Below are 12,471 nucleotides of genomic sequence, written 5' to 3' on the forward strand. Positions count from 1 at the left end.
ACAAAACATTGCGCTAGGTTATATTTCTTTTTCCCACTGTGCTTCAGTGCGCACATTGTAAACCTCTGAAGCATTTTTTACAAAGCAGTGGGCTGGATTTACACATAATACTATAAATAAAATTAACCATATTCCTCCATGCCTATTCATTCACTTGCTCAGTCACCTTCTGGGTTAGTGATACATCTTTAAAGCAGTGTTTTTCAACCTTGGCAACTTGAAGATGTCCGGACTTCAATTCCCAGAATTCCCCAGCCAGCATTCGCTGGCTGGGGAATTCTGGGAGTTGAAGTCCGGACATCTTCAAGTTGCCAAAGTTGAAAAACACTGCTTTAAAGAATTGGCGGCATAAATGATTACCTCTTGTCTCACCTGTTAGTGTATCTATATAATTTACAATTATAAAATCTGAATTGTAAAAACCTGACCGGCCACTCGATGTCAGCAAAGGTTAGGGGTTTTTTTAGCCCATAAAATATTCATTGTCTTGAATAGATAGGATCATACAATGTCAATTATCCTGTCTGTTGAGACCTTAATCCTCCAATTTTGGAATATATTTCTGAGTTAAGGTTTAGGTTTGATCTCAAACTGTTGCTGGGATGTGATTTCATCATTAGGCTAATAACATATTTTGTGTGAGACTGATTGTCTTACTTTGAGCGTGTATGAGGTTAATATTGATTTTTGCATTTTAGGTTCAAGTGAAACTTTTCCCAGAATTAAAAGGAGATGAGCTAATTCTTCGTACGGTCAACAGGGATGAAACCTTGGTGGCGGATTATATGCAAAAAACTGCGGAAATATTTAACCTCAATCTGATAGGCCCACAGAAGTAAGTTTGTTTGAAATAAAAGAACGGAGGAGAGAGGTGATTATCCCGTATTTAATTCCAGAAATTTTTCTTCTGGGATTTCTTTCTGAACTTTTCCCGAAGTTTTCCATTTGGCATAGATTCCCACGGGGACGGGGCGGGGGGGTGGGCGAGTATGGTGGGCATAATTTCTTCCCGTTCTATCATTTTCTTTTTAAAAAAAAATAACTTATATCAATAGAAGAGGATAGTTGTATTTCAGGGTTGAACTGTGGAATCCTCGGTGCTCTCTGAGCTCGGTTGTTTTCTTGCAGACATTTCGTTACCCTACTAGGTCACATCATCAGTGCCCTGATGGTGTTGATGGTGCTGTGATGGTGATAATCAATTATTGATGTTGTGACCTAGTTAGGTAAGGAAACGTCTGCAAGAAAACAACCGAGCTCAGAGAGCACCAAGGACCCCACAGTCCTTCTCCTCTTCCTCTTCCTCCTCCCCCTCCCCGCCTCCTTGCAAACTCTTTTTAGCACTGATGATGTTACCTAGTTGGGTAAAAGAACCATCTGCAAGAAAACAACGAAGCTCAAAGAGCACCAAGGACCCCACAATTAAATCACTGAATTTGAAGGCTCTCTTCCAAAGAGAATAAAGGGATCATGGTTTGCTAACAGAATGGCCCCTGAAAGATAAATAGTTGGGCATACATTGGATTAAGCCCCCATGGTTTAAAAAGCCCCCATGGCTAGTCAGACATGTTTGAGTATCTGATAACCTGGTGTTGGCCGGGTATTTATTTATAGGGGGAAAATGTCCAGACCAAACGTATCTTAACAGAACACCCCCCCCCCTGAAGGGTGTTAAGGGTGTCTCACCCCCACAGTATTTCTTCCCGGAGAGTAAGTCATCTGTGTACCACGTTTGGTTGAAATTGCTTGAGGCGTTCCGGAGTTATGCTGAAAGACCAGACAGACGGACGGACAGACGGACGGACGGACGGACGGACTGGACTGGACTGGACTGGACTGGACTGACTGACTGGAGTGACTGACTGGACTGACTGACTGGACTGACTGACTGGACTGACTGGACTGACTGACTAGACTGACTGACTGGAGTGACTGACTGGAGTGACTGGACTGACTGACTGGACTGACTGACTGACTGGACTGACTGACTGGAGTGACTGACTGGAGTGACTGACTGGAGTGACTGGACTGACTGACTGGACTGACTGACTGGACTGACTGACTGACTGGAGTGACTGACTGGACTGACTGACTGGACTGACTGACTGACTGACTGACGTGTGGCATAACATAATGGGTGAGCCAAGGCAACACTTCTATCCAAATAACCATGGTGAAACCCAGCGTGCCTTATAATGTGCAAAATTATCCCAGAGAATAGGGTGAGACGCCACTACTATTTGAAAACGAATGTTTCTTCTGGAGCCTTGATTTAAGTCATTTCTTTTCTGCACCATCTTTTTGCGTTGAAGGTACTTAAACGTGTATAAAAAATACAACGATCTCTTGAATAACAATGCCGACAAAGACGTGACTGAATTTCTAAGCAAAAGACACGAGCTGGAAGATTTTGTAGAGGTATTGCTTTTCGTGGTGTGGGAAGTGGATTTTCCTTGTTCCTGTAAATCTAGTAACACCCTTTCCTAAAAGGACACTTGTAGGAAAATGGGTATACAGGTAATCCTCAACTCACGGCCCAAATTTATGTTGTTAAGTGAGACAATTGTTAAGTGAGCTTAGACCCATTTTACTTTTTCTTGCCTCCATTGTTAAGTGAAGCGCTGCGGTTGATAAGCCAGATACCGGTTGTTAAGGGAGTCTTGTTTCCCCCATGGATTTTGCTTGTCAGAAGGTCGCAAAAGAGGACCATGTGACCCCGGGACACTGCGACCATCATAAATGTGAACCAATTGCCAAGCGCGTGACTTTGGATCACGGAGATGCTGCCAAGATTATAACCGTCTTTCTAGCCAAACAACTGATGGAATTTACTTAAGTGTAGCAAGAAAGGTGATAAAAATGAGGCAAAATCCACTTAATTGTCTCACTTAGCCACGGAAATATTGGGCTCAGTTGTGGTCGTAAGTCGAGGATCCTATTAAGAGCCGAGGTGGCTCAGTGGTTAGAGTGCAGTACTGCAGGCTACTTCAGCTGACTGCTAGCTGCAATTTGGCCGTTTGAATCTCACCAGGCTCAAGGTAGACTCAGCCTTCCATCCTTCCGAGGTGGGTAAAATGAGGATCCAGATTGTTGGGGGCAATAGACGGACTCTGTAAACTGCTTAGAGAGGGCTTTAAAGCACTATGAAGTGGTATGCAAGTCTAAGAGCTATTGGTGACTAGCTGTCGTGGCGCAGTGGTAAGTGCTGTTGCTATGAGATCTTTAAGTGCCAGTTCCAAACAGACATTCACTTGTAGACTGTACTTTTCCTTCAGCCTAATCTAGATTCAGACAATGAACCTGTTAAAATAATCCCTGTGGCTTTCCCCCCCCCCCCCACACACACCTGTTGTAACAATTCTCTTTCCTTCTGTCGCCTTGCAGAAAATTGACAGCTTGACGAAATTGAAGAAAGAAATTGCTTCCTTGCACGTCACTGTCCCCTTGGCTCTCTTCTGCCTGGACGCCCTGAAACTGAACGAAGAACTTTGCAATCGGACCCAGAGGCTGAAGGACAGATTGATTGAGTTTGAAGTCGAGGAAAACAGGAACCTTAACAAGAGGTGTGGATGGCTGAGAACAGCCTTCGCCTGAGAGGAGGGACCATTTCAGGGGTGGGTTCCTGCCAGTTCTAACCTCTTCTATAGAAGAGGTTCCACAAATCTACAGTGCTGTTTAGAACCAGTTCCAGCTCCCTCACCCTGCCCATCCGCCCATCATCAAAATGAAAAGCGAGAGGAGGAATTCTGGGAGTTGAAGTCCACAAGTCTTAAAGCTGTCAACTTTGAACACCCCTGGTTTTTTTTCTAAAGGGTTAAGGGTGCAAGGGTCTTGTAACTTGACAGCTTTAAGACTTGCACACTTCAAAGCCAGAGTTCCTGAGCCAACATGACTGGAGGAGGAATTCTGGGAGTTGAAGTCCACGAGTCTTAAAACTGTCAAGTTTGAACACCCCTGGGGTTTTTTCTTTTAAAAGGTTAGGGGTGCAAGGATCTTGTAACTTGACAGCTTTAAGACTTGCGTGCTTCAAATGCCAGAGTTCCTGATCCAACATTTTGGTTGCTAAGCAAGAGTGTTGTTAAGTGAGTTTCACCACATTTTACAGGCTGGCCACGCCCACCCAGTCACATAGCCGGCAAGCCACTCCCACCAAATCACATGGCCGGCAAGCCACTCCCACAAAGCAGGCCATACCTACAGAAGAGGTTCTAAAAATTTTTGAAACCCACCCCTGGACCATTTCCAGCACGAGGGATAGCCTTGGAAGGCCCTGTAATTGTGCGGAAGGGTACGCAGGCAGGTCACATCTGTCGGTATCATCCAATACAAAGAAAGAAATAGCACATAATCTGTGCAGATGGGATTAGAATACATAGGCAATCCACATCCTACACCTACAACAATTGGGTGTTCCATCACAGGAGGGAGGAAGAAGGAGAGGCAGGAGAGAGAAAGTGAAAAGGAGGTGAAGAAAAAGGGAAGGAGCAGAAAAGGAAAATTGGACAGAAGGAGGGATGGGAGAGTACGATACAATGGTTATAGCTATAATTCTTTGCATTAGGTACGGTGGCTGTTATAGTAACCTCGCTTTTTCCTTCCTTTCAAGCATTTGCAACCAGTACAATATCATTGCCGACAAAGTCAGCGAAGTGCCTTTGACCACCGAGCAGCTGGTGGAACTCACAGCTTACTTGAAAAAATCCAGTGAAGTTACGGTGTTCAAGCTGCGTCGCGAAATCAGAGAAGCCATCTACCGGCTCGAGTTCCTAATGGATTACGCTGACCTTCCTAGTATGTTGTGGAACAGAACTTGGCCTCTGGTGCGGGGATAGGATTATGGACCAAGACTTGGCCTTGGAACTTCTGCCCGTTGGTTCTTCTTGAGAACCTTGCCTAACCTGGTCTGACCCAGTTCCCCAAACACAACAAAACCCCTGACGTGAACTCAAAAGATTCCTTTATTAGGAACGCTGGCAGCTCCAGCAAAAAGTTTCTCTCGCAGGCTAACGAGTCCGTCCATCTGGAAGATGAATAGTTGCCTGCCCCAACTATTCATCTCCACCCACTGTCTTTTACCCCCAGAAATAGGGTGGGGCTTCGCTAGCAGCGTTGGCTCTTCCATCCCAAGGACCGGCCCATAGATTTCCACTGCTCTCCTCTCCTCTGCCTTCTGCGCAGACGCATGTTAGGCACTGGACCCAGCTGTTCCTCTTCTTCCTCATCATCCACTTCCAGACCTGGGGTCTGTTAGCTCGCCATCTGAGGGCTGACGGAAAGCTCATCCTCTGTCTGTCTCTGCCAGCTCCATTCCCTCTTCCCCCTTGGAGATCTCATATTGCCCTGATGCTGACCCTGATTCCCACGCCACCTCCTCTGATTCTGCTCCTGGAAGGACCAGTGGCAGACAGGACACAATACAACCTCTCTAGACGGGGTTGGAATTCGTCGTGACTAAGAAGCAAAAACCTTTCTCTTCCCCCAACTCCCAACTTTCTTTAAACCCTACCTATGGAAAGCAACGAAGGGGAAGATTCCAAGAACTTGGATCTGCTTGGAAGACCAACCTGATCCATCATAGACGTGAGGAGACTCTGGATCCCTCCTAAGCATGCCTGCTTCTGGTCTTGGGATGTTTTCTTGGTCAAATAGAAAAATGACCTCCATCCTTCTCTTTTTTTTAATCTACTAGGTGAAGATATCAGACTAAATAGTACAGTTCTTCATTGGCCAGATGGGATTGAAGATATCTTTGATACCAGTCGGAATCAACTCATGAACAGGAGGGAACAAGTCGAGATTTCCCTGATTAAAAGGTGGGTTACAGACTACTAGGGAGCAGAGATTTCCTTTCTCCAAGTGGGCCTGATCCATGTTTCTTGGTTCAAGATCGGATGTTCCCACCGGATGCTTGGGAAGTTGAGGAAGGAAAATGGATAGATGCAGAAAAATGATGAAAAGGGGATATAATTGATGGGAAAGCAATGAACATGGACCCAAAATCTTAGGGAAGCTACTGTTGAGCCAAGGAGGATCAGGTCACATCTTCTTTTGATATGTAACAATTCAAACCACGGCCATTATGATTAGGGGTTAAATATGAAGAATGGTTGCAGGAATTGGGTATGTCTAATCCAGTGAAGGGACGCAGTGGCACAGGGGCTAAGATGCTGAGCTTGTGGAACAGAAAGGTCGGCAGTTCAGCGGTTCGAATCCCTAGTGCCGCGTAACGGAGTGAGCTCCCATGACTTGTCCCAGCTTCTGCCAACCTAACAGAACCTGTTGTTATAAAATCTACCTCATACCCCCATGTGATGACGCTAGAGATGGAGTAGTCCTTAAAGACCCGTTCTTCTTATTTTAATTGATAAAGAAGATTTTGGGTGGCTTTTTAAAAAAATTATCTTTGCTCCGAACCAGATGCTCTGAATTTGAAGCTGTCCTTGAAAGTTATAACAAGGAAGTGGAAAGTTTCCGGAAGAAGGATGTCATGACCATGGAAGAAATGAAGAATAACGTGGAAAAATTAACTGAGTTGTCAAAGAATTTGGACCACGCTCTTCTGGAATATGAGGTTAGTCTCCCTAGAGCTCAAGAGCTAAGCATGGACCTAAATTATTTCAGAAGGGCTAATCTATGTAAATTGATAGAGAGACTGTGCCATCAGGTTGGTGTTGACTCTTAGTAGATAGATTTCTCCATGACTCTTACATAGATAGATTTCTCCATGAGGATCTGTCCATAATGTGGTCCTTCAAGCCTCCCAACCTGGTCTTCTAAACATGGATCTAAACTATTTCAGAAGGTAAATGATAGATAAACTATGACATTAAATTGGTGTTGAGTCTTAGTGACAAAATAGATAGATTTCGGCACGATGATCTATCCTTAACCTTGTCCTTGAAGCTGCCTAACCTGGTCCTTTAAGTCTTCTAAACATGGATCGAAATTATTTCAGAAGGATCAACCCATGGAAATTGATAAACTGTATGACATCAAACGGGTGTTGAGTCTTGGTGACCATATAGATAGATTTCTGATCTGTCTCTGATCTGTCCTTAATGTGGTCCTTCAGACCTTCCAACCCGACCCTTCAGGTCTTCTAAGCATGGATTTAAATTATTTCAGAAGGACCAACCCATGGAAATGTATAGATAGACTATGTGACATAAAGCAAGTGTTGACTCTTAATGACTTCACGGATAGATTTCTCATGATCATCTTAACCAGATCCTTCAGATCTTTCCACACTTCCAAGAGTCTATCGCTTCTGTAACGAAGTCCATCCATTTGGTTGTTGGCTGTTGCTTAACCTTCTCCAGAAGTTTTACTGAGGTGTCTCAAATAGGACAATTTGAACCTGGTCATCTGTCCTTTGAGTGAAAACTCTGGGTGGATTTGTTCAATCATCCATTGGGTGGTTTCCTTGGTTGTCCATGATATTTTCAGGAGTCTTCTCCAGTTCCAAAATTCATCAGCATCAAATATTCTTCCTCCTTCTTTAAAGTCATGCGCGCCCGTATCTGAACCGCTGTGTTAATTTTAACAGACGATCAATAAGGAAGAGGAGTTACTTGAACGAGAGAAAAGCCAATTTCCTCTGCTGCAAACCATCATTTCACACAAGCTCCCGTTCGAGCAACTTTGGGTGACCGCTTACCACTTTCATGTGAAGTCTGAGGAGTGGATGAACGGTGAGGATTTGTACAGGGTGATGTGTTTCTCATAAACGCGAGGCATTTGTTAAAAGAATGAAGAGGGAGTCTTTGACTTACGACCAAAATGGGGACCAGAATTTCCATGGCTAAGCAAGGCAGAGGTTAAGTCAGCAGCATCCAATTTTACAGCCTCTTTTTTTGGCCACGATAGTTAAGTGGATCACTTAGCAGAAGAATTCTTTATTGGCCAAGTGTGATTAGACACACAAGGAATTTGTCACCAGTTCATAAGCTCTCAGTATACCTACAACAATAGTGATAGATCATTATCATAGTCATTGTAAAAATGCATTCATATATATATGATGATATATATATAAACTCTGTGTGTGTGTGTGTGTGTGTGTGTGTGTGTGTTCCAGCATAACTCTGGAACGCCTCGAGCAATTTCAACCAAACTTGGTACACAGATGACTTACTCTCTGGAAACAAATACTTTGGGGATAAGACACCCCTAACACCCATCGGGGTGTGTGTTCTGTTAAGATACAGCCTGTTGTGCCTTAAAATGGCTTCTACTGCACAACGCAGTGGAGTTGCCATAATAATGGCTTCGCAGTCATCTTTTTGTGCGGGTCAGAGAGGGGGAAGAAATTCCGACGGGGTCTGCTTCAGCATCCTGGTGCGGGGGCTTTGGGCGAAGGCTGGAGGGAAGCACCACTGGTGGCAAAGAGCCGGAGGGCCTCGTTCCAGTGAGACTGCATCATGGCCTGGAACTGGTTGACCATCTCAGCCCGCTGAGCCTCCAGGCACCGGCACCTGGCCTTGCACTCCCGCAGATCTTCCCTCTGCTTGGAAAGCCTATGCTCCTAGTCCTCAGTGAGGTGCTTCTGCTGAGCCTCCTTCTCGGCCAGATCCAATTCGAACTGAGCTTTTCTGCCAACTCTTTCTCCTGGCGGCTGCTTAGCTCCAGCTGCTTCCTAAGGAGCCCGGGCGGGCGGGCAAGGAGTGGCTGGGAGGGGAGGGGTAAATAGAGGCTGACAAGGCGCCCCTCAACATGAGTGACATTGAGTTGACTACGCCCACCCAGTCACATGACCACCTTGCCACACCCACCCCGCTTGTCCTTAGTCAGATCACATTAGTGGTCCGGGGGATTTAAAATTATGAATTTAGTGGTCCCTGAGCTCCAAAAGGTTGGACTAGAAGACCTCCATGGACCCTTCCAACTCTGTTATTCCATTAAAAGGTCTGGCATCTCAGAGAATCCTTTATGCTCTGAAAGCATTTTCCAAACCGAATCGTCTTTCCCCAATTAGGCCTCCCTTTGAAGTTGGTTTCCCGCTCAACACAGTGTCAGCGTTCCAAATATCATGCAGAATTAAATCATTTTCCAAGGCAAAGTTATCCTTAAAGCTCCAATTTAATAAGACAGACATGTTGGCATTATGCTATAAAATTTCAACTCTATTTTACATCCTGTGGGTTCACTCAGTTGAAAGTTCATATCTTTCCCCACACCCCATAATCCATCACATGTTCCAATCATCAACTTCCACGCTGGCATCTACACCCCTCTGCTTCCGGTCAGGTGTCGAGGTGCGGAGACAAAAGATGACCTTGGCTTCTATAAAAGAATGACAACATACATTCCACAATCCTACTCCTTTCTATTCCCCCCTCCCAACTACTACACTAATGAAACACATAGGAAATTATAAGAAAGTGTGGCAGGCCAAAGATTCTTAAAGGAACCTCTGCAGGCCTGACACACAGCTGTCTTAAAGCACATTTCCTTTTTCCTTTTATCCTTGAGGTTGCCTTTTCCCCAATTAGAATCCCCGCCCAAGGACCCGACCGGCTTAAAAAATTATAATTCAAAGCCCATTCTTTCTGCTTATTTACCAGCTCCAGCCAACCGTGTGCTGATGGAAGGGGGGGGGGAGCAGAGGTTTATAATTCCTGCTGCTGTCACCTTAGTGTCACATTAATTCAGCTGTCACGTTAATGCAGAAGGATCATTCCTAATTCATATTTTCATGGCCTCGAGAATGTGTCAAACTTAATTGGTTTCGAAAGCAGGCTCCTGCTTCTAGCCCTCTGCGGGGGCTTGCTTCTAGCATTCCTTTCTTTCATTGTCTTGTATTTTTTGGCCTTTGCGGCATGCAGGGTCCGTCCTCCAACTGAACGCGGAGGAAATCACCGAGGACGTCACTAATATGTGGCGCACCATGTACAAATTGACCAAGACCTTTCTAGATCTCCCGGGCCCCAAGCGGATGGCGGAGAATGTAAAGTTTAAAATCGACAAGTTCAAGCAACATCTGCCTGTCCTTTCCATCGCCTGCAATCATGGGATGAAAGACCGGCATTGGGAACAGGTCTGCCGATCTGGACAATAGCCAACGGGCCGAGTTGTTAAGGTTGTGTGTGTGGATTAGAAGCGGGGAAGCCTCCGAGTTTGAGACCCGTTCAAGAAACAGATGCTGCAAAGCAGGGGTGTCAAACTCGATTTCATTGAGAGCCGCATCAGTTTGTGTTTGACCTTGGTGGGCTGTGATGGGTGTGGCTGTGGTGGCCGTGTCATGAGCATCTGTGGTGGCCAAGTGCTAAGGCAGGACTTCCGTCAGACCCTCTCTCACTCTCATTATAATCTCCTTCCTTCCTTCCTTCCTTCCTTCCTTCCTTCCTTCCTTCCCTCCCTCCCTCCCTCCCTCCCTCCCTCCCTCCCTCCCTCCCTCTGTCTTTATTCTCCTTTCTTCTTCCTTCTTTGCTCTCTCCCCATCTTCTCTTCTTTTTCTTTGCCTTACCTCTTTCCCTTTCTCCTTTCCTGTCCCTTCTTCCATGCTCAAATGCCAAATTTTCTGATCGCCATCTTCCCTTTTTTCACCATACCTTGCTAACAATCCTGAAGACCAAACAGTGCTATTATGCCCATATGATTTAAGACAGCGGGCCCAAAACCTTTTGGGCACCAGGGAACGGTTCCATGGAGAGAAGGTTTTTTTGCAGGACAGAGGAGCGTGTGGTTTTGTGTCCTGCCTGCACCCCACGAATGGCGTTTCGTTTGTTTGCGTGGCCCGGTTGCTGGCATGTCACAACCCAATGCCGTTCCAATGACCGGGAGTTGGGGGGGGGTGTCCCTGATTTAGGATTTTCATCCATGTCTCCTTCGTAATGCTTCTCTCCCTTCTGATTTTCCAGATCAGTGAGATTGTGGGCTATGAGATACGGCCAGATGACACAACTTCATTGATGAATATGTTGGAATACGGGCTATCGAAATACATTGAAAAGTAAGAAAGACCTTCCCCCCAGCCCCAAAAAATCCTTTATCCTTGTTTGCTGAAACCAAAGACATTTACAGATAGTCCTCGACTTGCAGCCTTTCGTTTAACAACTGTTTGAAGTTACAGTGGCACGTATGGCCGGTTCTCACATTTTAAATCATTGGAGCACCCCTCTGATCACGTGATCAAAATCCAGCCGCTGTTCTGACCTAGGCTTCCTCATACAGTAGAAAGCACACGCTTGGCCTTCAAAACCATCTTTCTATTTCAAAGGCTGTGAATTAAGTTCACAGCCTCTGGAGCACAGAGTCAAAACGGAGCTTCAGAATTTAAACCGACCAGAACGAACCAAGTTGCTTCCTGCAAAGACTCATGTGCCTTTGCTCCTCCTTTACGTCTTATGGGAGGGGCCAATCTCCTCCAAGCCTTACTCCCAAGTTGTCCCTTTTGTCCTAACTGTTCTTGCCTTCTGGCAGCTCTGTGCATGCGCGCACTGGGAATAGGGGGAGTCTGATGTCCGACACTGGAGGCTCCGGAGGCAGCACATAACTCCCAGATGGCTCTCGCCCCCTCTCTGCCTCTGACACAGAGCCCTCATCAGAGCCTTCCCCAGACTCCAGGATTGGCCCATGTTCCTCCCCAACCCTCCTCATTGTCCGAATCTGCTGCCACCTCCGCTGGCCGCCGGAGGGGCCACAACAGCCGCTTGGCAACTGGTTCATATTTATGAAGGCTTGCAGTGTCCTGGGAGGGTCACGTCACATTTTGTGACGTTCACACAAGCAAAATCGATGGCCAAGCCATATTCACATAATAACTGCATTACCAAACTAACAACTGCAGCGATTCACTTAGCAACTGCGACAAGGAAGGGCACAAAATGGGGCGGCAATTCACTTAACAACTGTCTTGCTTAATAATGGAAATTTTGGGCTCAACTGTGGTCGTCAATCGAGGACTGCGGATACAGAAAAAGGCGATGAATATATTTTCCCGGCTGTAGTTTGCAAAATCTTCCCCTTCTTCTCTTTTAGCGCCCTGACCACATCAGTGTTCCTGGATAAAACTGGGTTAAGCTACGAATCCAAAGCGGAGAAAGTTGAGCGTCCTCTTTCGTTCCTTCCAGGGGTATCAGGTGCCAATTTTACTAACTTTCTCCTTTCCCTTGTAGAATCGAGCCGATTGGTGCCGCAGCCAGCAAAGAATATTCCTTAGAGAAAAACATGGAGAAGATGAAATCGGAATGGGTCAACATCCGTTTCACTTTTGTGAAATACAGGGATACGGTCAGTAGGTCCTTTGTTCTTTGTCATTGAATTCTGGTCTGACTCATGTTTTGTCACTGAAGGTGCTGACCTCCTTTGAGTCTGCTCCTGATTTGGCCATTGAGAAACTGATCATAGACATGAAAGAAACCTCAGAGGAGAACTCTTTAGTTAGGCTGTTTGCTCTGTGTGTGTGTGTGTGTGTGTTGTGTGAATTTTGCACCACCGGTCATGTACCGTCAGCACAAAGAATCATCTCAT

At 45.7% G+C, this 12,471-nt stretch overlaps 1 protein-coding gene across 1 annotated transcript in view; it reads left to right on the forward strand.

Moving 5' to 3' along the window:
* The window catches only part of DNAH3 (dynein axonemal heavy chain 3), a gene marked incomplete at its 5' end in the record, with an annotated part of 77,721 nt that overhangs the window by 13,733 nt on the left and 51,517 nt on the right, over nucleotides 1–12,471 (forward strand). Inside the window, 10 exons of the mRNA XM_081965497.1 lie at nucleotides 699–835; nucleotides 2,313–2,418; nucleotides 3,385–3,563; nucleotides 4,607–4,791; nucleotides 5,690–5,813; nucleotides 6,418–6,571; nucleotides 7,547–7,691; nucleotides 9,825–10,036; nucleotides 10,860–10,951; nucleotides 12,117–12,231. Coding sequence (XP_081821623.1) covers nucleotides 699–835; nucleotides 2,313–2,418; nucleotides 3,385–3,563; nucleotides 4,607–4,791; nucleotides 5,690–5,813; nucleotides 6,418–6,571; nucleotides 7,547–7,691; nucleotides 9,825–10,036; nucleotides 10,860–10,951; nucleotides 12,117–12,231 — 1,449 coding nt within the window. The remainder of the gene's footprint in view (nucleotides 1–698; nucleotides 836–2,312; nucleotides 2,419–3,384; nucleotides 3,564–4,606; nucleotides 4,792–5,689; nucleotides 5,814–6,417; nucleotides 6,572–7,546; nucleotides 7,692–9,824; nucleotides 10,037–10,859; nucleotides 10,952–12,116; nucleotides 12,232–12,471) is intronic.

This window comes from Natrix helvetica (genome assembly GCF_964273705.1).
Source record: "Natrix helvetica genome assembly, chromosome: 13".
Lineage (NCBI taxonomy): Eukaryota > Metazoa > Chordata > Lepidosauria > Squamata > Natricidae > Natrix > Natrix helvetica.